This window comes from Planococcus citri, chromosome 3 (genome assembly GCF_950023065.1).
Source record: "Planococcus citri chromosome 3, ihPlaCitr1.1, whole genome shotgun sequence".
NCBI lineage: Eukaryota > Metazoa > Arthropoda > Insecta > Hemiptera > Pseudococcidae > Planococcus > Planococcus citri.
In genome coordinates, this window is record NC_088679.1 from 27,173,929 (window position 1) to 27,197,264 (window position 23,336).

The following is a 23,336-nucleotide window of genomic DNA, read 5'->3' on the forward strand; positions in this document are numbered from 1 at the left end:
GCAGGGAATAATTTAAAATAATAAAAACCTATTTAAAAATGGAATCCATTTGTTGAAAAGTTAATTTTTCATCAATAATACATAAGAAATTAACTCGCGTAATCAGAGAAACGTTTCGCTTCATAAATACCTATTCCTACACACCCTCCCTCTGCCTTCAGAACAATCGCTGGATTTTCCTCCCACTTAGGTAGGAAGAATTTGTCGATCCCACGTAAATAAAATAAGTTCACCACAGCTTGAAAATAACAAAATTCGATTTTTGTAAAGTTTATTATCGATACAATAATTTCCAACTTTGGTAAGCAAACTGAGCTCTTTTCTTTTACGGCAGTAGGTAGGTTTGGGTACTTTCCAGTGATTCGGTGAATTTTCATCCCTATTGAATATCATTATTAATATAAGATTTTCAATTTAAAAAAATACATAAATTCAAAAGCGAAGCAAAATTTATGCAAGTATGGTCGCAAGTTGGTAGGTAAGATAACGTAAAAATAAAAACGCACACGAGTAATAGTTGGAGGCCAAAACGATATGGTTGTTCCGGGTAAGGCTTTCTCGTGTTTTTCGTTATATTTTTGATTGACTTTTTTAATCAATGACTTCTGCAAGTACTCCGGATCTCTTTGCAGATCGTTAATGGATCCGAAAGAAACAGTGACTCGATTCTTATGGAAAAAATTATTCCATAATTACACCTAGATAGTAGTTAAGTAAATCATGAAAAAAAAAATATAGATATATGTTACCAGCACACTGAACGGATTAGGAATACTAGGCAACTGTTCCTTGATCATTGGCAGAACGAGATTCCAAATAGAGAAGTTCTTTTTGGCTTCATCTAAATACTGGTCGTCTGCTGCTCCGTCGTCGTCGTCGTCATCGTCATCATCATCGTCTTCGTCGTCTGAATCGGAATCATCATCAGCTTCATCACTGCTGTCGCGTTTAGGTTTCTTTTTACCTTTATCTTTCTCTTTGTTTCGTTCTTCTAATTCTTTTAGAATTTCCTCCTCGTCTGGATCTATTTCGTCGTTTCCTTTTTCTTTCTATAGAATATTGCGTAGAATTAAAAATTAGATGGGTACGTATTAGAAGTGTGACAATTGTTTGTAGAATGTACCTACCTCGTGACCGACGTCATTATCATCATCTTCGTCGTTATCGTCAGTTTCATTTCCATCTTTATTTTCGTCGTCGTCGGAACCGTCATCGTCATCTTCGTCCTCCGTTCCGTCACCATCGCTATCATCTCCTTGCGTTTTTGCTTTCTGAAAGTTTTGAAAACGTAAGTAGGTAAATATGAAGGAAGGTTCATATATTACACAAAATCAAATCTTAGAAAAATCGCCTGGGTGAATTTTATTACAAAAAATTAGTGATTATAATGCTACCTATATAACAATCACTGCCTGCAGGAAAGCATAAAAATTATGGTCACAAGATCACTCTTACAATAATGATAGAAAATTACCTCTCGATTATTTCCAATATCACGAACCTAAATTAACACAATAAACGAAGGATGTATTTGAAAGAAAAAAAAAAAGACAGAATGAAATTTTTATCTCCAATGGAAGATATTGAATTTTAAATGAGTAAAATATTTTTTAAAAAGTACTTTTTTCTTTAATATTATTTCACAGGTTTACATTTTTAAACTTTTTTATTTCTGATTTGTTTCTGATACTTAGATGATTCTAATCTAATCTAAGTAGGTACTTTTTGAACGTTGTTGAATTTTAAAGTACCCACCTAATTTTAGACCTAAGTATCCTTTTAGAGTGAAATTTTCATAAAAACCAACTTTTAAATCATTTGGGTGACATTTTTTTTTTTTTTTTTTCATTTCAATTCTGATATTAAAAGCAGAATCGTCTACATTATTACTGTTGACATTTCTATTTAATCAGCACTTTCAGTGTAAACCTGTGATATTCCGGCGTTAAAAAATGTTCCAAACAATTAGTTCCAATTGAATATTTACTCACATCGTAATTGGTTTCCTGATAAAGCTGCAATTCATGCAAAAATAAAAGTAAAAGAGGAACAGTATTAAATTTTTAGTTGAAAATAGGTAATTCCATCTTATTTTTGGCGAATCGAGGCCAAAACTCTCAGTTTTTTTTTATTATTGTAGTACCTAATCCTTTTGAAAATTGATTATTCAAACTACATATAGGAGTTTGAAATGGCTTTCAGTAATACACGTACCTATAAGATTCTTAAATAATGATTCTAAATTGTAATCAGCAGTAGGTAAGAACACCCACTCAAATTTTATCTTTGCTAAACGCCTTAATTTCAAAATAAAACCGGATATAATATAACTCACTTCAGTATCATGTTTTTGAGGATGATGATTCTTATGTTCTTTGGATTTAGAATCTTTCGTTGCAGGGGCCCAAAACCAACTCTAAATTATAAAATGTTTCATGGATTGGAGTGAGTAAGTAACGAACCATAAAACATAATATTATTGTGATAAATGTAGCTTCTTACTGGAATTTCTGAAAAGTCTTCTTTTTCATCCTAGAATATTTTATACAAGATTAACAACATATGGTATCGTTTGTAGTGGATAAGTAAGTCCAGTAGGTGTATAATTATGCAATTAAGTGAGCCTTCATTTGCATTCATTGTGGATATTGCAACTCAAACTAGATAAGTACCAGTACCTATTATCACGATTCAATACCATAAATCTAAAGTTAAAAGGAATAAGGAAGAAATCAGATTACTTTTGGAACTGAAATTATCTTCATTTTTTTCATTACTAAAAGTGGATCAAATTTGAGAACTCTTTGACTTTTTCATCAGTTTATATCTACATCGTAGAACGCTTTATTTTTTTGTTTGAGCACCTGTTTTTTTTTTTTTTTTTCTAAAGCACCCCATGAGTCCTTATCCTGTCTCGACTGGAAACAAAAAACAGAAAAATAGTCAACTGAGTAACTAGGTTCTTCCGTGAGTGTCCCCTGTAGATAAGGAAAGCACTTAAACTTCCAGTCAAATATATTTGTAAGAAAAAATGGTGAAGGGAGTTATCAGGTTATCCAATTTGAGTTGCTACATCACCATGGTTCACCACAGAACAATAATTTTCGCGAAGAGAATCATATTCAATTCTTCTTTAAAATAGGTAGGTAATCAAAACTATAATTAAATATGTAAATTACCACATCATGTTTCTTTGGCTGATGTGACTCTTTGTGATGTTTAGGACTGCCATGTTCCTCTTCCTAAAAAGATGTATAAATAAGTAAGTAAGTAAGTAAGTACCTACATACAAAAAATCACCTAGACAAGTAATTATGTAGTTAATTCAGGAAGTATTAATAGGTACCTACCGGAGAATGTCCATCATGATGAGTACCATCATGTCCATGTTTCTAGAATAATGATTGGAAAAATGATGCAAAGAACCAAAATTAAATTAAAATGCTAAATTAGGCGAGTAGGTAACCTCAGAATGTGGCTTGTGTGACTCTGGTTCTTGATCATCGTGGTGATTCCAAGACCAATCCTATATGTAAATGGAAAATTTTACGAATTTAGATGCACAGAAAATGAAAAAAATTGATAAAAACTTTTTCAAAAATTTCAAACATGATTTCAAAACGAACCGGCCATTGATGATCTGGTTTCTCCTGAAATACCAATTTTGTTGAATAAATAGCGAAATGGGTATTGAGAAAATTTCTTAACAATTTCTTACCGGACTATGAGCTTCTTTTTCTAGTTCTTCTAATTCTTCTTCCAACATTTCCTACAATAAATCACATATTCGATCAACAACATTATTCTAACGCTTTCCGAATATCATAAAAATTACCCCCATGGTTTCCGGCTCAAGTGATTCATTTCCAGATTTATCATCAGGATTTTCAGCTGAGTAATAATGCTTCAATAAAGATTGTTCCCAAATTCATCGATCAGTATATTAGAAAACAAATAAAAGATTTGAATAATTGAACTTTGTCGAAAGAACGATTACTTACAGAGTCAGGTGAGTTTTCAGGTTCATGTTCAGATCCTTCAGAATGATGCGGATTCAGACCATGAACGGGATAATGCTACATTTTCAATTAGTTGAACAAAAATAGAGTATGTACATCGAGACATTATTAATTATAGTCTATACCTATCTAGTAACTACGTATACGATATGTCAACATTCTAAAAAAAAAAAATGTTTTTAATAAATGCCTACTTCATCGGGTATTTTTTCTTCCAATTTTTTCAAATCATCGGCCAATTCTGCCTGAAACATGAAAAAAAAATGAATCATTACGCGCACGTTTTGATATTTTTCTTGAAGTATGCATTTTATTTTTTTTGAAAGGACTCACTAAGGGAAATTCATCACCTTCGGGCGAATTGGGATCTTGATTTTTACGACCAAATAAATTCGGCCACTTCATGTTCTATTGATACAGAATTTTCAAGCTCCGAGTTAATATTTAATTTCCGAACGTATTAAAATATAAAAATGTACCTAGTTTGAGCATACTTTAACAGCATTCTTAGCTTGATCAAATTTCTCTCCTGGTTTTAAATTATCAAAAAAAGAATTAGGTTTCGCGTGCTCCTTCCCCTTTGGAAAACAAATAAAACATGCATAAAGGTCAAGTATTTCGCAAGTAGGTACCTACATCTACAAATAAACCAGTTCACAGGTGACAGGATGAATAATAATGAATGACTTACTTCATGATCTGTTTCGTTATCATCCGGTGATTCTGAATTTTTCTTATGCTGACCCAACGGCCACTTCAAATTCTAATGATACATAATTTCAAAGCTATCAGTCAACGATTATTTTCAAAACCGTGAAACATGAAGACAGAACCTTACTTGGAGTGCATTTTTAGCCTTATCATAGTGCTGTCCCGGATTAAATCCATCGAGGAATGATTTTTTTTCGGGGTTTTCCTTAATACATACAAAAATTAGGAATTAAAATTAGTCCGGCATATGACAATAGGAGTAATTGCACCCCCCCGCCGATCCTCCGGGACAACATTTTTATTAAAGGGGACATCCTAAGGAACATTTTAATGCAAAGTTGCCAAAAAAAAAGTTGGCCTTACTTACAAAATGGCGGCCATTTTGATTGACAGGTCAGCCGAAATCGCAGATTTTGCGTTATAACATAGGACTTACACAAACTTTTTCAAACTTTACAAAGGTAGATCGAAAGATCATGCAAAAATTTATCACCTGTCCAAATTTCAAGTGCTAAAGTGCGTTTTTCGATTTTTGGTGAATTTTTGAAAATCGAATTTAGGCCAAAAATGAGGGAAAAAATCAAAATTTTACCAAATTGACCAAGAAGGCTGACATTTGGGATATACCCTATTTTCGACATGCCAAATCAATTGGAAACGGTTTCAACCCGTTCTGAGCAGTTCTGGAGCCTCCAGCAGATTTTTGAAACTCGAAATTCCCACAAAATTCCATCAAATTGGAGTTGTAAAGCTAAAATTCATTCTAAAAACTAGTTTCAATACGCTACGAAGTACTGCAGGTGAATTTCAAGTTGTTTTGGAGCCTCCAGCGACTTTTTGAAAATTCCTGAAGCCTCCAGCAGGTTTTTGAAACTATAAATTTTCACAAAATTTCATCAAATGGAGATGGAAAGCTTAAATTTACAATACTTTCCAATTTTAACACCCTCTGAAAACGACTTCTGGTGGATTTCAAGTCATTTTAGAGCCTCCAACGACTTCTTTGAAAATTACTGGAGCCTCCAGTAGATTTTTGAAACTTGAAATTTTCGCAAAATTTCATCAAACTAAGATGGAGAGTCGAAACTCATACTGCAAACTAATTTCAATACGCTACGAAGTTGACTGCTGGTGAATTTCAAGTCGTTTTGGAGCCTCCAGCAACTCTTGGAAAAGTTGTATGACGTTTTTTTGGAAAATTGAAATTTCCTAAAAGTAATTGGAAGCTTCAAAACCATTTGAAACTACCATGTAGTCTGCGAAGTAAATTTCAGCTTGCCAACTCCATTTGATAACTTAATGTTGGGGAAATTTCAAGTTTCAAAAATCTACTGGAGGCTCCAGTAATTTTCAAAAAAGTCGCTGGAGGCCCTAAAATGACTTGAACCTACATGAAGTCGTCTTCAGAGGGTGTTAAAATTGGAGTGTAGAGTAAATTTCAGCTTTCCATCTCCATTTGATGAAATCTTGTGAAAATTTAAAGTTTCAAAAATCTGCTGGAGGCTATAGTTATTTTCAAAAAAAGTCGCTGGAGGCCATAAAATTACTTGAACCCACCTAAAGTCGTCTTCTGAGGGTGTTAAAATTGGAAAGTATTGTAAATTTAAGCTTTCCATCTCCATTTGATGAAATTTTGTGAAAATTTATAGTTTCAAAAATCTGCTGGAGGCTTCAGGAATTTTCAAAAAGTCGCTGGAGGCGCCAAAACAACTTGAAATTCACCTGCAGTACTTCGTAGCGTATTGAAACTAGTTTTTAGAATGAATTTTAGCTTTACAACTCCAATTTGATGGAATTTTGTGGGAATTTCGAGTTTCAAAAATCTGCTGGAGGCTCCAGAACTGCTCAGAACGGGTTGAAACCGTTTCCAATTGATTTGGCATGTCGAAAATAGGGTATATCCCAAATGTCAGCCTTCTTGGTCAATTTGGTAAAATTTTGATTTTTTCCCTCATTTTTGGCCTAAATTCGATTTTCAAAAATTCACCAAAAATCGAAAAACGCACTTTAGCACTTGAAATTTGGACAGGTGATAAATTTTTGCATGATCTTTCGATCTACCTTTGTAAAGTTTGAAAAAGTTTGTGTAAGTCCTATGTTATAACGCAAAATCTGCGATTTCGGCTGACCTGTCAATCAAAATGGCCACCATTTTGTAAGTAAGGCCAACTTTTTTTTTGGCAACTTTGCATTAAAATGTTCCTTAGGATGTCCCCTTTAATAAAAATGTTGTCCCGGAGGATCGGCGGGGGGGTGCAATTACTCCTATTGTCATATGCCGGACTAAATGTATTATGTAAAAATTGAGGGAGAAAAATGAACATGAAAAGGTCTACTAATTTACCTCATCAATGTAATCTTCTAAAGGAGTTTCAGGACTCCCGGAATTATGATCTTTATTGCCACCCAAAGGCCATTTCAAGTTCTTTTAAACATATTGTGTTGGGATAAGATTCCATTACATATGTATTTCTAATTCAATACTAAAAGAATACTAACTTATTAAAATACAAATATAAGCGTACCTACCTTAAATTTATCCTTGAGCTGGCCATACTTTTCTCCAGGATTAAATCCATCGAGTAATGATTTTTTTTCAGGGTTTTCCTTAATATGTACAAGTTATCAAAAGGTATTACTTATGTGAAAATTGAAAGAGAAAAAAAACATGAAAACGTCTACTAATTTACCTCTTCAATGTAATCTTCTAAAGGAGTCTCAGGACTTCCGGAATTATGATCTTTATTACCACCCAAAGGCCATTTCAAGTTCTTTCAAACGTTACAATGATTGGATAAGGTTCCATTACATAGTTGACTATTTCTATTTCAATACTAAAAGAATATTAAAATACAAATATACGCGTACCTTAAATTTATCCTTCAGCTGGCCATACTTTTCTCCAGGATTAAATCCATCAAGTAATGATTTTTTTTCTGGGGTTTCCTTAAGATAAGAATTAGGTATTAAAATATGTACCTATTATGTAAAAATTAGAAGAAAAAAAAATGTGAAAACGTCTACTAATTTACCTCTTCAATGTAATCTTCTAAAGGAGTTTCGGGACTTCCGGAATTGTGATCTTTATTACCACCCAAAGGCCATTTCAAGTTCTTTTAAACATGATAGTGTTGGGATAAAGTTCCATTACATAGTTAACTACCTATTTCTATTTCAATACTAAAAGAATACATATTATTAAAACACAAATATATGCGTACCTTAAATTTATCTTTGAGCTGGCCATACTTTTCTCCCGGATTGAATCCATCAAATAATGATTTTTTTTCTGGGTTTTCCTTAATGCAAGAATTATTAAAATGTATTATGTAAAAATTGAAAGGGAAAAACAAACACAAAAACGTCCACTAATTTACCTCTTCAATGTAATCTTCTAAAGGAGTCTCAGGACTTCCGGAATTATGATCTTTATTGCCCCCCAAAGGCCATTTCAAGTTCTTTTAAACACGATAGTGTTAGGATAAGGTTCCGTTACATAGTTTAACTGTAGGTACCTACATATTTCGATGCTAAAAGAACATATACAAATACACGCTTACCTTAAATTTATCCTTCAGCTGGCCGTACTTTTCTGTTGGATCGAATCCGTCAAATAAAGGTTTTTTCTTCGGACTTTCTTCGTCCTTGACATGAAAAATAAATAAAAAACATTCATTTAAAAATATGATCGTAAGAGCTTAACAGTCACAAGTCAAATTTAAGACTTCCTAGAATAACTAGATTCAAAAAAATAGACTAAAAAATGACCACTATACTTCATCATTTCAGAAAAAAAAAATCTAGTAAAAATAAAATTAATGAAAACGAAAATCATACCTCTCCAATGTAATTAGGTAATCCATAATCATGATCATCATACTGTGTAGGTTCCGCTTCATACTGGTGGTGCGAAGGAGTTTCATCAGGACTTTCCGAATTTTGATCTTTATGGCCTCCCAAAGGCCATTTCAAATTCTTTGTATGTAATAAATCCGGTATTATATCTACTTCTACGGGTAACTAACCGAAAGTACATTTAAATGGGTACTAAAACATGAGCTTACCTTGAATTTATCCTTCACTTTGTCGTACGTTTCTCCAGCATTAAATCCGCCAAACAAAGGTTTTTTCTTCTCTGGGTTTTCCTCATCCTTTATGTTGAAAAAATAATAGGAATAAAATATGTAGGTATAGTGCAATTTTTGCTAACGAAGTCAAAATATCAATACATGAGATTTTGAAACACAAATTTCACTCGGTTCTCTTGTATCAAGAAAAATTACTTGTGTACAGGGTGCCCAGAAATATCAAGTACCCCTAAAAAAGTTTCCTACCAAAATACTTGGGTTAGTCACAGTGAATGATAATAATGATAGCACATGATTGGTTGTTGGACTGTAGAGATAACATTCCACCAATCATATGCATCTATTTCACGTTGCCAACCTATATTTTTAATGAAAAACTTTCTTAGGGGTACTCGATATTTCTGGGCACCCTGTAGTTATGTACCTATCTATAATTTTTAAAAATAAATTTAAAACAACATTAAATGGAATTAAAATGAAAAACATACCTCTCCAAAGAATTTAGGTAATCCATAATCAGGTTCGTCATCGGACTCTCCTTGATTCTGATCTTTCTTGCCTCCCAAAGGCCATTTCATATTCTATAAAAGATTTAGTACTAAGCACACATTGATAGGCATCGACCAAAAGAACTTCTATAATACGAACACAGGCTTACCTTAAATTTATCCTTCGTTTTGTCCCATGTTTCTCCAGCATTAAATCCACCAAATAACGGTTTTTTCTCCGGATCTTCCTGTTGATGAAAAAAATCAAGCGGGTACTTACTCAAATTTTTTGCTTCCATTTACCCATTATGACCTTGTCCTTATCTATACAAAAAAAGAACTTACGGATTCTTCACCGTACATGTTCTTCAGACCAAAATCTGGTTCTTCTTCGTTCTTCGCAAATGGATTCTTCCATTTCTAAAATAAGATAAACGAGAATATAAATTTTGCAATCTCATCAAAGAGCTTTATAGTTACAAAGGGAAAATAATAGTCGGAGTGCCCACATAAGGAAAAATTGCACCCCCCCCCCCGACGATGCTTCGGGACAAGGGAGTCCTACGAAATATTTCTAGCCCTTGTACTGAAAAAAAAGTGGCCCTACTTACAAAATGGCGGCCATTTTGATTGGCAGGTCAGCCGAAATCGCAGATTTTGCGTTCCAAAATAGGACTTGCACAAATTTTTCAAACTGTACAAAGGTAGATCGAAAGATCAAGCAAAAATTTATCACCTGTCGAAATTTCAAGTGCTAAAGTGCGTTTTTCGATTTTTGGTGAATTTTTGAAAATCAAATTTAGGCCAAAAATGAGGGAAAAAATCAAAATTTTACTAAATTGACCAAAAAAGCTGAAATTTGGGATACACCCTATTTCCGACATGCCAAATCCATTGGAAACTGTTTCAAACCGTTTTGAGCAGTTCTGGAGCCTGCAGCAGATTTTTGAAACTCAAAATTCTCACAAAATTTCACCAAAATCGAGTTGGAAAGCTGAAATTTACTCTACACTTGAATTTTAACACCCTCTGGAGACAACTTCAGGTGGGTTCAAGTCATTTTGGAGTCTCCAGCGACTTTTTGAAAATTACTGGAGCCTCTAGTAGATTTTTGAAACTTGAAATTCCCGCAACATTTTATTAAATGGAGTTGGCAAGCTGAAATTTACTTCGCAAACTAGGTAATTTCAATACGATATGAATTCGACTACATGGTGGTTTCAAATGGTTTTAAATTGTTTTGAACCTTCCAGCTACTTCTTGAAAATTCCAATTTTCCAAAAAGCACCATACGACCTCTCAAAAAGTTGCTGGAGGTTCCAAAACGCCTTGAAATCCGCCAGCAGAGGACTTCGTATAGCGTATTAAAATTAGTTTGCAGAATGAATTCTGACATTCAATCTCCGTTTGATGAAATTTTTAGGAAATTTAAAGTTTCAAAAATCTACTGGAGGCTCCAGTAATTTTCAAAAAATCGCTGGATGCTCCAAAACGACTTGAAATTCCCCTGCAGTTGACTTCGTAGCGTATTGAAATTAGTTTGCAGAATAAATGTCGTCTTTCCAACTCCATTTTGGTGAAATTTTGTGGGAATTTCGAGTTTCAAAAATCTGCTGCAGGCTCCAGAACTGCTCAAAACGGCTTGAAGCAGTTTTCAATAGATTTGGCATGTCGAAAATAGAGTGTATCCCAAATTTCAGCTTTCTTGGTCAATTTGGTAAAATTTTGATTTTTTTCCCCCGTCGATCCTCCGGGACAACTTTTTTCTTAAAGGGGGAGTCCTAAGGAACATTTCTAGCCCTTGTACTAAAAAAAAAAAAGTGGCCCTACTTACAAAATGGCGGCCATTTCGATTGACAGGTCAGCCGAAATCGCAGATTTTGCGTTCCAACATAAAACTGATCGAAAAATCAAGCAAAACTTTATCACCTGTCGAAATTTCAAGTGCTAAAGTGCGTTTTTCGATTTTTGGTGAATTTTTTAAAATCAAATTTAGGCCAAAAATGGGGGGTGCAATAGATCCTTAAGCGCCCCCCCGACTATGTATAAGCACATTAAAATTAAGTTCACACCTACACAATACCATTCCTGAAATACAGGGTGGCCAGAAATATCGGGTACCCCTAAAAAAGTTTTCTAACTAAATACTTGGGTTGGTCACAGTGAATGATAATAATGATAACACATGATTGGTTGTTGGACTGGAGGGATAACATTCCACCAATCATATGCATCTATTTCACATTGCCAACCTATATTTTTAATGAAAAACTTTCTTAGGGGTACCCGATATTTCTGGCCACCCTGTACCTACCTACCTATTTCAGAACCCGTACCTACCTCTATCAGAAATCAATTCAATTCGTCTAAACTTACTGGCAATTTATCTTTAAGGTTTGAAAGCTGATCTGCAGCAGGTTGCGCTTTATCTCTCAATTTTAACAGTTTAGCCAGAGGTGATTCCTGAAAAATAGACACTTTTTTTATTTCAAATTTGAAAAAAATAAAATAATAAAATGAAAACCGCTTATGATGAAATTGCTTTAATTAAATGATGATCAAACATACGTCTTTGGGAGCTTCGGTCTTTTCCTCATCAATTTTTTCAGGAGTGTTGTTTAGGCCCAAGTTCTGGAAAAATAGAAACACAGCGATTAATCTCAATTTCTGCATTCGCTAAACTATCGCATTTCAAAATATTAATCAAATGACAATTCTACGTATTAAAAACAAAGGTGACAAAAATCTGAACATTCATCAAACTGGTCAACTTTCAAAATTTAAACTAAACTTAATCGCAGCATTTTTGAAAATGAAATCGAATTTATACATCCACTAACTATACGTACCTTCTGAAAAGTAAGTACTTATTCAATATTTCATACCTACCTACTTTGAATTGTATATTTTTTATTTATTTATTTCGAAACTATACTCCCTTTTAACTCAATCGAAATATTTTTTCATTTTGTTTCAAAAGCGAAATCGCCAATCGGAGATGAAAATTAATGATTTTTTTTTAAAAAGGTATAACGTCAATGCAATCATCATAAATACGAGAGACCCAGCGACGTCATACGTCATATGACTCGATACTACATACCTACACTATTTATTGGCTGGATCAATGTCACAAATTCAATTTGCTCGTATTGCACGTATATTTCACGAAATATAAACAAAAAATTATCGTGAATTTTTTAATACTTGAAAAAATTTTTAGTTTGTTTTACTTTTCAATTCCTACCTTTTGTATAAATTTTAGTAACCAAATTCAAATGAAAATTTGTTGTAAAACCAATTCAATTCCAGCATCAAGTCTACATCTTCAGATATTTATACTACAGGTCGTATAGGTATATAAATTATTTTTTTATCACAAACAAATCGAAATCGAATCAAAATAACTTCTTCACGCCGAACTTTTTCTGCACAGATGCGCATTAAGATCTAAAACGATGAACTTCGATAACAATGTGAGACACCGAGCCAGACCAATACTCCTACGTCAAGCAGAAATATCGCCCGTGGACCAGCCACCGTATTGTCCCCGGCGCCGACCAAGCATCAAGAGAATAATATGGACAACTATTAAATACGTTCTATTCATCGCTGTACTTTTCGCTCTAGTGCTGGTATCGGGAAAATGGATTTTACCGCTTGTACGTCGTTATAGCGCATCCAAACGGTTGAAACGGTGTCATCAAACCTACCAGACTGTTTCCAGCTACGTTTCATCTCTATTCTTCAAACTGCTACCGACTAGGTACATCAAAAGTGACGTATTTTATCGCAGAAAGTTAATGAAATTTGCCGATGTGAATTTAAAAAAAAAAGTGAGCGTTTTTCAGGCTATCAGCCAAATCCGTTCGTTGATGACGTCCAAGATCAGAAAAGCCATCGCCAAAGTATTTTCTTCCAAAAGTGACAGCGATGCGGGTGAAAATAACATACTGTTAAATTTATTCGGCGTAATTGCAGTACGAAAAAATGACCAGTACATCAAACATGTTGCTTCGCCGCCTAAAATACACATACCGCAAGTTCCCTTTCGATCTAACCGAAATCATTGGACAGCGTCTTCGTTTGAGAAAATCAAAAGTATTCTTAAACGTTGGAATAATATTATGGAATTTATGCTTACTATTTAGATAGGTATCGTTATATTTGTCCACTTTCTAACTAAACCGAATAAAAATTTTTCGTGAAACGATTTCATTTCGTAGTTTCCAATCAGGAAGGTAAGATAGGTTAACAGACAGGAATTTAAAAAAAAAAAAAAAAAAATTGAAATCGAAACTCAGTATTTTGTAGTACAATTTTCAATTAGAGATATAGATACCATAATGTTAATTTCATTTTATTGATATGTTTACTTCAGTCGGATTATTGAATCAGTCTTCTCATTAACGTTGTCAATCACATATTCAGGTAGGTAGGTACCGTAATACAAAAAAAAAACTTACGTGGCGTTTGAGGTCAGCAGTAAAATATTGTATGTATCATAGATATTTGAATCAGATAGACTTTGTGATTAAGCTTTTAATCTAAGCACTATTGATTGTATGTAGTATTTGGGACATTCACTTCATATGTATACAGGCAACTTCACTGCACTCACCCAATAAGTATCTGAATCCGGGAATAAATTCATCGACTGCAAAATAAATCAAATTCAATTCTCAGGGGATTGCAATGAACCCAATCAGCACAATAAATTAATAGTACACTTTGTAGCATGACTTTTCCAAAAGAAAAGGTTAAATAAATACCTTCACATTGATGAAGAAAAATCCAAAAACATACACCAGTTTGAAATTCATTTTATCGGATACACAATCACAGTCATAATTTTAAAAGAAAGAATATTACTGCAACGTAAAATAATTACTCGCTTATCGAGCAATATCGACACAATACATCCATAATGAATTTATCACCGCAATATCGTTCAAATATTTGCTGAGAATTTTTGAATTTTTATGAGACTGAGTGTTCAGTATGGATAGGATATAATTTGACAAACACTTGTCGTCGCAGGTATACGTTATAGATAGTGATGGATGTACCATAATGATGTAAGAAAATATTTATACGTTATTGATTACGTAAAAGTTGGCAGCAGGTGAAGACTGAAAATCCATTAATTACAGTTTTCAAAAGTATGTCACCTGATTACAGACTGCACTCAGGTAAAATGAACGTTGGAATTACTGAAGAAATGATAGATATTTCCAGTAAAAATAATACATTTCACTTTTACAAAGTGTAGTAGACAAATTCATTGCATATACATTTTAACCAACTGGAATAAAATAACCCAAAGAAGCTGCAATCAGATTCTCTCTTCCATCACTGAATAGATCGAGAAGAAATATAGGTACATATACCTTTAAAAATTTTCTCGTAAGAAAGTGAATGATATTTTTCACATAAACGTATGATTTACATCGGTAGGTATTCTCCAAAGCATTATTGTTTAGAATTGACCACAATCAACGAAGTTTGAACGTTTGTTCTACCAAGTAACAATCTCTATGAACTGGTTACAGGAAGTCTGTCATTTCTGGCTCATAGTTGTTCTTCTTCTTGAGTGAATTAAGATAGAATTTCTTCATTCCGTTTTCAAGTGTTGATTTGGAAATACACTTTGGAAAAATGAAATTGCAGCAGAATAATCAAATAAATGGACGAATTACTAATTATCTGAAAAGTAACGATGAAAGTTGATTTTCATTAGTATCTTCATCGTTGCCTGGTTATAAACATTTTACCAGAATTATAATGTAGGTACTTGATGAATTATTGTGTAATCTAGTGTGAAGAAACCACACGCTGTAAATTCAATTTTGTCATCGAATATTTGTCTGGAAAAATATTTCAGCTGAAAAATCATCACTTTACATTATACTTCATGTATACCTACTTAGTGATTAATTTAGTAGCGAAGCATATAATTAGAATAAAATTGATCTTTTTTTCTTCCTTTTTAAAAAAATTATATTCTATAATGTAGGTTCATACTTACAAATTGGTTCACAGGTTCCGAATTCACTTCAAAGCGTAACTTTTCCAACATAAACATGGTGTTTTCACCCTGAAATTAAAAAAAAAAAAAAAAAATACTATATACTTATCAAACTTTTAATAATGCACTCAGACCTGTAAAAAAACTCAGAAAATCAAATTGATAACGTAGGTATTTTGATTTTCTCCAAAAAAAACAAATAATTATTGATCGCATTTGATAAATCAATTTATGAAAATATTAATAAATAGAGTCAACATGATAGGTAATTAATTGATGATTGAATGTAATTTCAAAGTAGGTAGGTAGGTACACAAAATTCAAAATAATATATTACTCAACTCAAAACTTGAATACCTACACAAAGAATTTTTCGAGCAAATAATCTCTATCTTACCTCTTCCAATGTACCAGAAATATTCTTCAATAAGAAAATGTGCAAAGTAAAATGCATAGTTATCCATACCACGCCGTAGATATTAAACGTTACTAATTCCAATGAGAATTCAGCGAACGAAATAATTCCTCTTAAATTTCTCGTAACAAAAAAAAATCCATACGACGTAACCGCCGAAGCAGAATGAAGCAAAGCGAAACAAAACTGCCATTTATAGAGACAATTTTGCAATCTGAATACTTTTTTCAAAGTGTAATGTATTCTTTGAATCGTTTTGATTTTATCCAACTCATACTCGCAGCATGTAACATTCAGTTGGAAATTTTCTCTCGTAATAATCAACTCTTGATTAATAACGATGAAATACAACCGGACTATTTTTAAAATCATCAAAAAGTAAGACATATCAGTCCAATAGATAAACCGAGCCGAGTAATGCAGGATCATAATGATATACTCCCTCTGTGGTTGGAATATCGTAAGGGTAATCGCATCGAAAACGAAAAAACACAACAATAATAACAGTACAAATCGTACGATACAATGTAAATTATGAAATTTAGAGAAATCGAAGCTAGAAAACTCCGATGATAGATGTTCGATTTCGTATAGTTTAGCGCTGATTTCAACTTTCTTTCGGTGATGAAAAAGACCCACGGTTATTGAGGAAATAGCGCAGAATGTTTCGGATCCGAACATGCAAAATATAGCTACATTGGTGTATAAGTTCTGCAGGGTTTCTTCGATATTCATGACCGAGATATTTCTAAAATTGATCAGAAATTGTACAATTACGTAACACAAAATGAACAAAATATAGCAAATCCTTAATAGACTCTTAACGCTAGTATTCAATTCGTAGGTATTCAAAGCAAAAAAGCTCAATATTTTCGAGGCTCGAGATAAAACAACGCGAATACTTCGTTGATTATTCATATTCGATTTCCAACGCTGTTTATAAAGTAAAAAATACGCGTTAATACGGCCTAACGACGAACGTTACTGAAGTGTTTTTCGGTCTAATTAAATCGAGTGGTAACAAAACGATACACTAATAACATGTAGGTGAAAATATTTTAATGGAAAATCTATCACTTAGTTAGTGTAATGTACATAATTATAAAAAAAAAAGTTCCAAAAGTAATTAACGAATACATTAGATGGGTTTAATTTTGAAATGTAATCCGATCAAAGAAAACACCAAACATTTCAAATCTTGGACTAAATAATAGAAACAGCGAAGTCCTTCCGGATCCTTTGTATGACTGATATCCACCAGAGAGCCGATTTTGGACGTTGTGAAACTGATGTGTTCGTCGTTGATAACGATTTCTAATTCTTGCCGGCCGACACGATCCGGCGCTGGCCATAGAGAGTCGTCTTCCTGCATGATTTCGCTTTCTGAGATTACTCTCTTCAATTCATCGGTTACGATAGTATGAACATAAGCTTCTTTACGGATGATGGTGTCGTTTTTATAGTTGGAGTTATTGGCGTACCTTAGTTTACCGTCTGGTCTGAATTCGAATTCGAGAAACTCGTGTCCAAATTTTCCCTTATGACCGACATAGTATCGGAGGTAGAAGTCGGTCATTTTGCGATTAATTAACAAGAATAAACACCAATAAAACAAATAAAACTCGAATTATACGAATAAAATGAACTTAATTAACGATATTTTGTCGGCTCCGCGTTGTTTTTAGTTTTCGTTTATCATTTTCCAAAAAAAAATGTCAACAGTATCGTGATAAGCGTAGTTCGCCAATGCCACGAGTTCTAAGGAAATGGAACTACCGCAATACCACAGATGCCACCACACCTTTTTTATTATTTTTTATTTTTATTTAATTTTTTTTTATATCTCGATTTTCCGGATTTTTGAATTTTGAAGAAAATGAAAAATACGTCTTTGATCAGTTGATCGAGTTTTAAAAAAATAGAATAATGAAGGCCGAACCCATGGCCGAACCTGGCCAACAATTAAAGAACATTGACCTGAAGACATGAAAATTGAAAATTGAAAGGATAAAAAATTATGTCAATCTGTCAAGCTCAAGAATGGTACATTTTGATTTTGGTACCAATCGTATTAGTAATTTAGGGCCGAATTCATAGACGTTACGTTACTTAAGGGACACTTGGCTAAGTGGTGAATTTCGATTCAATTTTTCTCACGAACGAATAAAAATTTCATATTTTTAAAATGGATAAATCAACACTTTGGAGTCCAATCTCTCAATTTATTCAAAAACAAAATTTCAAAAATTCAATCACGCCTGGAAAAATTGCTTCAAAATTCACCACTTAGCCAAGTGATCCCTAAGTAACGTCTATGAATATGGCCCTCAATTAATTTAATACCTATTAGTATTCAATTCATTTTCCATTATTAATCATCACCATCAATTAAAAAATGAATTAAACTCTACACTCTAGCTAACATGCTGTTGAACGTGAATAAATCGATATACTCGTAAAAATAATACACTCATGACTCAAGTCTCAAGTATTCCAGAGTCCGGAGTCCAGTTTTTCAAATCAAAAAGACTTTTTGGCTGGACTTTATTTATGAAATAACGAAGCTAATTCTTCATACGTTCAACACTATGAACCCCTCTCATACCTGACACTGACACCACCCTCAAATACAATCCTATCTTCAAGATATCTGCGACTCTGCGTATAAAATATGTAATGTATAGCCAATCTAGGTAGTGCAATAATAATTACGCTTGCTCACCTGTTCAGTAATGTTGACCATTTCATTTAAAACGATGAAACTTATAATAAAGTACGAAAAAATCCACGACAGCATGTATCCATTAAACACGATCCAATCATCATTGACACGAAACGATGGAAACGATAAAATTAACGTATTTTCGGAAATCATTAAAAATGCGTAAGTTGTTATCACGGAAACGATGTAAAAATACAAAAGGCAAAATTGCGTTCTATACAAAACATTTTGTTTTTGGCATATGCCTCTGAGACATTCGTGCACCTGAGATATTATCCTAACAGAATGGTATAAATTATAGGTGGAAAACTTTCTCAACACCGTAGTCAGTTCATTATTCGTAGAAATTAAATGAAGTCGAACTATTTTCAAAATGAAGAAGAAATAATACAAATCAGTCCAAATTATGAGCCTTGCTGAATAATGCAGCATTATAATTTGATTACCTTCTTTCGGCCCATAAATTCCTATCCCTAAAAAATCAATTGAGAAACAGGTAAAGAGAACAGAAAAATAGGGTAAAAACATTTTGAACCATATAAACCTAGACATGGTTTTGCATAAACGAATTCTAGGCCAGATACTATTAAGTTTTAACAATTCGTTGAACACTTGTACTTTTTTATCACACCAGAAAAAACTAATGAAGATTGAGAATACTGCGCACATCGTCTCCGCAGAGAATAAGAAAAAGGCTGCGAAAGCTCTTACAAAGTTGAATTTTGTGCGAGCCATTTGTATTATCAAAGTATTCATGTTGAAGACGAACTGAATTAACAAACAAAACAGCACTAGAACTGAATACCCCATCCATCTATAACGTTGTTTTTGAGTCTCAATGTCGTAAGTATTCAACGCGAAAAAGCGTAATAAATTGAAAATCTGTACAATCATAGCTCGAAAAATGGGATCCTGAGTTGTCATTTCGAGTTGAAAATACGTCACTGATGTTTTATAATAAGATCACGCGAATTACGCACACGTAAACACTGAATCGAACTTGAGGGCAACATTTTTTCAAATTAAATACATCAATCCTAACCTATATCCAAAGTATCTATGTCAGGTGTTCTTTTAGTTCCTTAATCACCTACTATAACTCGACTCGTTACGTTAACTTGCTTTAAAACCCCATTAATGAAAAAACTACAAGAATAAAGGTAAAAACAATATAGGTAAGTAAATAAGCGTTTTTCCACTTGAGATATTTTTCTTAATTATTTATAAAAATTTCCTGATAAAATTGAAGAATAACACTCGAGTATCAAGTATTAAATGACACTCATAAGTTCCTTATTATCAAGTATAAACAACAAAACAATTTACGAAGTGAATTTGCAGGAAGTAATGAAAAATCAATTAGGATAACAAAAGTGTTTGAAAACGTCAAATTAATACAATATAAAGTAACATAACAATACTCACTATTTGTGGACTATATAATTTATTAATTTGAAGTTACAAGCTCATAATCAGTAATTCACCTACCCTACCTGCTAAATTCATCAAGTGATAGTCTAAGTACAACTTACATATATCACAGCTTCACACGACATTTAAAATCTATGAAATAACCGGTGAAAATAGGTACTTAAACATATCAAGTTGAAAACCATGAATTAAATATAACTACATAATTATAAGTACAAATATTTTAACCAATTCAGATTTTGCAACTCTCAAAAGTAACGTAAGGTAACTACTCAATTATTTATAATCTTCACATGAAGTTTAGAGAAATGGAACTGTAAAAGAATGATGAGATACATGGAAGAGCTACTGATAACCTACAAAAGACGAAATGAAACACCATAAGCACGATATGATGAGTAATTTCATCATGGAGAAGAAAGATGAATATTTCTTACTTGATATATCAGAGTAAAATCCAAAGGGAAAAATCCGCAAGCGCTGAATTCGATTTTATCATCGTAAATTTGCCTTGAAAATATCTTCAGCTTTAAAAAAATTCATCCAATATGATCAGAATATTACGGAAATCTAAGAATACAACATCAATATGCATAAATATGCTTACAAATTTATTCAGGTATTGTTGGTCGACTTCCAGTTGTAGCTTTTGAATCAATTCAACAGTGTTATTCCCCTAAAAACATACGGTAAAATACACAATAATTAATTAAATGAAAGTAATGAATAGAGTAGGGAAGTTCTCAAGATGAATACTTACAAATATTTACGATACTTATGATGAACAAACAAAAAATAAAATGGTACTTTACCTGCATCATTTATTATCATCGTCATCAACAGATACTTAATACGTGAAATAAAAATGCATCGTAACCAAATAAAAAATAAAACAAAAATTAATGTTCATCTAAAAAAAAGTGAACAAAAAATTGTGCTAGAAAAACTACAGTATGCAACAAAAATGCACCAAAAAAATGCAACATGAACTACGAAATATGCAACTACAATAAGCAGAAGGAGTCAAACTCAAATCCAACTGAGAAAATTTAGGTACGAGTAGGTAAAAAATATATAAGTAAGTAATTGATAAAAAAAAATAATGATAAATAAAATGGCTGATCAAACAAGGCAATTTAATCCAATGCCTACTAATACACCGGGTATGCAATTTTATTAACGTAGACGTTATTTACGGCGGACCAATTAGGCAACCGACCAATTTCACCGGTATCACGAATCACGATTAGGTACTTATCAAAATGCATCATGAAATTGTTTTTAGTAAGTTAAATCGAACCACTGCTCACCTCTTTAGCAACACCGGTAACACTTCTCAATACGAAATAACAAAATGAATAATACAACACGACCCAAGAACCGTAATAAACGTATCCGGCCATTATGGGTACATCGTTTTTCAAAACGAAATAAATAACGCTGGCAAAGATGATCAAGTACACCAAAACCGTAGTCATCGACATAATGTAATAAGTCAACCAAAGCAACTGTATGCTATACGATTCATTATGAATTTTACAAATATTCCTCAGAGATTTATGCATTTTATTCAACTTAACAATTTTCAGATAATTATCGCTTCTTAAATGATTTTGAAACCTTTTCAGTACGATCATTTCGGTATTGATACGTTCGAAATGTAAACGAATGATTTTCAAAACAGCTAAAAAATAGAAAACATCGAACCACGATATTAATCGAGCCGAGTATCTTAACATCATGACAGATCGAATACGTGTCGGATCGAATCTAATTTGAAAAATCAAATCGCTCACGAAAAAAAATAACATAATGCTTGAAAAAATCACAATACGAGAATACCAATGAAATTTAGAGTATGCGATGCCCATGTTTAAGAGGAAGAATTTATTCTCAATTTTGAACAGTTTTGAAATGACTTTTTTCTTTTTTTCGCTCGATCTCAAAGTCATTATGAGCGAAAAAAGGGCGCAAGACATTTCCGCGATGCTCGCTGTGATTACGCTGAGGACCAGAGAAAACCCAGAATCTCTCGGACTGAGGGACATGAGTAGTTGAGCCATGTTTATGAAATACTGAGCCAACAAGTAGATCATTAGGAGTATCGTGTAGTACGGCCATAAACTGGATATTTGGAAAGTACCCATTGCAAATATGTTCAAACCGACGATTCGTAACATGCTTAAAATTGGATGTAAAATAACGCGTAGATGTTCGGTCATTTTGCCAGCGCCGCGAAACACATTGTTGCCTTTAGTGAGGTACCTATCGAATTAGTTGAAGGGTGAAGTGACAACAGAGGACAAATTCCAATGGCATCTAGTTACCCATAAGTTTATGGAGTGCTATTAATTTTAAGTTTGCTGACGTAGACTATATTCAGTTAATAAGTTTGTTTACAACCTGATGGGTGTCGATTAATTTGATGCGAGCATTTTGGCCTACATTCCTAATGAGGATACAGCGAAAGGGATAGGTAGGTACTTTTTCTACGTTCGTAACGACTAAATTGATTAAACTTACTTATTTTAAAATACGTAATTACACGTACATGAATCATTTAATCATCGAGCAATAGTGAACGATGAGTTTTAATTTCTAATAAAAGTAACAAATTGAGTGATTATAAAAACATTAGAGGCTGAGTGAACGAATTTGTTGTCTGACAACAAGGTGTTTGAACAGAAAGTGCAACAAATAAAGCGAACGTAAACAAAATTTCAACTTTTGTAGAATAGGAAACAAAATAAAACTAAAAAAATATTTCTTAATTGGAAAAGACAGAATGAAATATCTTGGCTTATGAATATGACAGAATTTCATGTTTCTTCAATTTTCAATATTCTGCGAGGGAGCAGGACAAAACATAAAATTTATGAATTTTTGATTAGTTTTGGTAAACTTTGGCAAACTCTGGCTGACATAGACAACGATGGCTTATTTTGGGCAGATTTTATCAATTAGGTATTTCAGTGACTTTTGTCATTTTTGGTCAAACCACGCCAACCTTTTGGCCTGATTTCAATAATGGTGAAGTGGAAGATCCTCTGGCAAAACCTCAAAAAGCTTGTAGTACCAGAGCACCATGTCAGTCTCATGAAGAGACTGTATGAGGACAACGTGGCACAGGTGAGAGTTGAAGGAGAGCTCACCAATCATTTCCATACAGCAAAAGGAGTAAAACAGGGATGCATACTCAGCCCAATTTTCTTCATAGCATACGGCGAATGGGTAATGAGAACTGCAGCCCTAGAGGATTGGGAAAAGGGAGTCAGAATTGGAGAAAAGACATTGTCAAACTTGCGATATGCTGATAACACAACCCTGCTCACAGAGACACCAGATGAGATGAAGGAAATGCTCAGGGAAATCAAAGAAGCCAGGAATGAGGCAGGCCTGAGGGTTAACAAAGGAAAAACAAAAATAATTATAAT

The 23,336-nt window shown here is 33.2% G+C and overlaps 3 protein-coding genes and 1 long non-coding RNA gene across 4 annotated transcripts in view; 1 reads left to right on the top strand and 3 right to left on the bottom strand.

The window, feature by feature from the left end:
* Positions 1 to 254: 254 nt before the first annotated feature.
* Positions 255 to 23,336, bottom strand: part of LOC135838569 (protein starmaker-like) — a 125,952-nt gene continuing 102,870 nt past the window's right edge. The window contains exons 3-41 of the mRNA XM_065354250.1: positions 15,335 to 15,403; positions 15,101 to 15,190; positions 14,079 to 15,012; positions 13,928 to 13,963; positions 11,875 to 11,937; positions 11,683 to 11,769; positions 9,652 to 9,726; positions 9,477 to 9,554; positions 9,307 to 9,399; positions 8,795 to 8,881; positions 8,568 to 8,705; positions 8,291 to 8,374; positions 8,108 to 8,188; positions 7,952 to 8,029; positions 7,763 to 7,843; positions 7,599 to 7,676; positions 7,421 to 7,501; positions 7,260 to 7,337; positions 7,075 to 7,155; positions 4,858 to 4,935; positions 4,711 to 4,782; positions 4,514 to 4,597; positions 4,353 to 4,427; positions 4,214 to 4,264; positions 4,002 to 4,076; positions 3,836 to 3,904; positions 3,719 to 3,769; positions 3,627 to 3,650; positions 3,467 to 3,526; positions 3,351 to 3,392; positions 3,180 to 3,242; positions 2,503 to 2,532; positions 2,336 to 2,416; positions 1,992 to 2,015; positions 1,475 to 1,501; positions 1,128 to 1,271; positions 750 to 1,049; positions 507 to 668; positions 255 to 379 (exon numbers count right to left, since the gene is read on the bottom strand). Coding sequence (XP_065210322.1) covers positions 374 to 379; positions 507 to 668; positions 750 to 1,049; positions 1,128 to 1,271; positions 1,475 to 1,501; positions 1,992 to 2,015; positions 2,336 to 2,416; positions 2,503 to 2,532; positions 3,180 to 3,242; positions 3,351 to 3,392; positions 3,467 to 3,526; positions 3,627 to 3,650; positions 3,719 to 3,769; positions 3,836 to 3,904; positions 4,002 to 4,076; positions 4,214 to 4,264; positions 4,353 to 4,427; positions 4,514 to 4,597; positions 4,711 to 4,782; positions 4,858 to 4,935; positions 7,075 to 7,155; positions 7,260 to 7,337; positions 7,421 to 7,501; positions 7,599 to 7,676; positions 7,763 to 7,843; positions 7,952 to 8,029; positions 8,108 to 8,188; positions 8,291 to 8,374; positions 8,568 to 8,705; positions 8,795 to 8,881; positions 9,307 to 9,399; positions 9,477 to 9,554; positions 9,652 to 9,726; positions 11,683 to 11,769; positions 11,875 to 11,937; positions 13,928 to 13,963; positions 14,079 to 14,129 — 2,868 coding nt within the window. The 5' untranslated portion in view covers positions 14,130 to 15,012; positions 15,101 to 15,190; positions 15,335 to 15,403 and the 3' untranslated portion in view covers positions 255 to 373. The remainder of the gene's footprint in view (positions 380 to 506; positions 669 to 749; positions 1,050 to 1,127; positions 1,272 to 1,474; positions 1,502 to 1,991; positions 2,016 to 2,335; positions 2,417 to 2,502; positions 2,533 to 3,179; positions 3,243 to 3,350; positions 3,393 to 3,466; positions 3,527 to 3,626; positions 3,651 to 3,718; positions 3,770 to 3,835; positions 3,905 to 4,001; positions 4,077 to 4,213; positions 4,265 to 4,352; positions 4,428 to 4,513; positions 4,598 to 4,710; positions 4,783 to 4,857; positions 4,936 to 7,074; positions 7,156 to 7,259; positions 7,338 to 7,420; positions 7,502 to 7,598; positions 7,677 to 7,762; positions 7,844 to 7,951; positions 8,030 to 8,107; positions 8,189 to 8,290; positions 8,375 to 8,567; positions 8,706 to 8,794; positions 8,882 to 9,306; positions 9,400 to 9,476; positions 9,555 to 9,651; positions 9,727 to 11,682; positions 11,770 to 11,874; positions 11,938 to 13,927; positions 13,964 to 14,078; positions 15,013 to 15,100; positions 15,191 to 15,334; positions 15,404 to 23,336) is intronic.
* Positions 12,354 to 13,516, top strand: LOC135840720 (uncharacterized). The gene is made up of 3 exons (XR_010557773.1): positions 12,354 to 12,662; positions 12,743 to 13,072; positions 13,158 to 13,516. It is a non-coding gene; the product is annotated as an uncharacterized LOC135840720 (long non-coding RNA).
* On the bottom strand, positions 16,794 to 17,463 carry LOC135840763 (protein mago nashi). Its single transcript, XM_065357431.1, has one exon. It carries the CDS (start codon positions 17,323 to 17,325, stop codon positions 16,888 to 16,890), a length of 438 nt encoding a protein of 145 aa, XP_065213503.1. The 5' UTR covers positions 17,326 to 17,463; the 3' UTR covers positions 16,794 to 16,887.
* LOC135839368 (gustatory receptor for bitter taste 66a-like) lies at positions 20,175 to 21,641 on the bottom strand. The gene is made up of 4 exons (XM_065355359.1): positions 21,213 to 21,641; positions 20,510 to 20,578; positions 20,340 to 20,429; positions 20,175 to 20,258 (listed from the first exon to the last, which is right to left on the bottom strand). Exons 1-4 carry the CDS (start codon positions 21,639 to 21,641, stop codon positions 20,175 to 20,177), a joined length of 672 nt encoding a protein of 223 aa, XP_065211431.1.

Bases quoted from the DNA above. Each gene is read 5' to 3' on its own strand.
- LOC135840763 (XM_065357431.1), bottom strand. From the start codon at position 17,325: ATGACCGACTTCTACCTCCGATACTATGTCGGTCATAAGGGAAAATTT.
- LOC135839368 (XM_065355359.1), bottom strand. From the start codon at position 21,641: ATGTTAAGATACTCGGCTCGATTAATATCGTGGTTCGATGTTTTCTAT. The intron at 20,430-20,509 runs GTAAGCATATTT...ATTTTTTTAAAG, and splicing joins AACAATACCTGAATAAATTT to CTGAAGATATTTTCAAGGCA. The intron at 20,259-20,339 runs GTAAGAAATATT...CGTCTTTTGTAG, and splicing joins ATTTTACTCTGATATATCAA to GTTATCAGTAGCTCTTCCAT.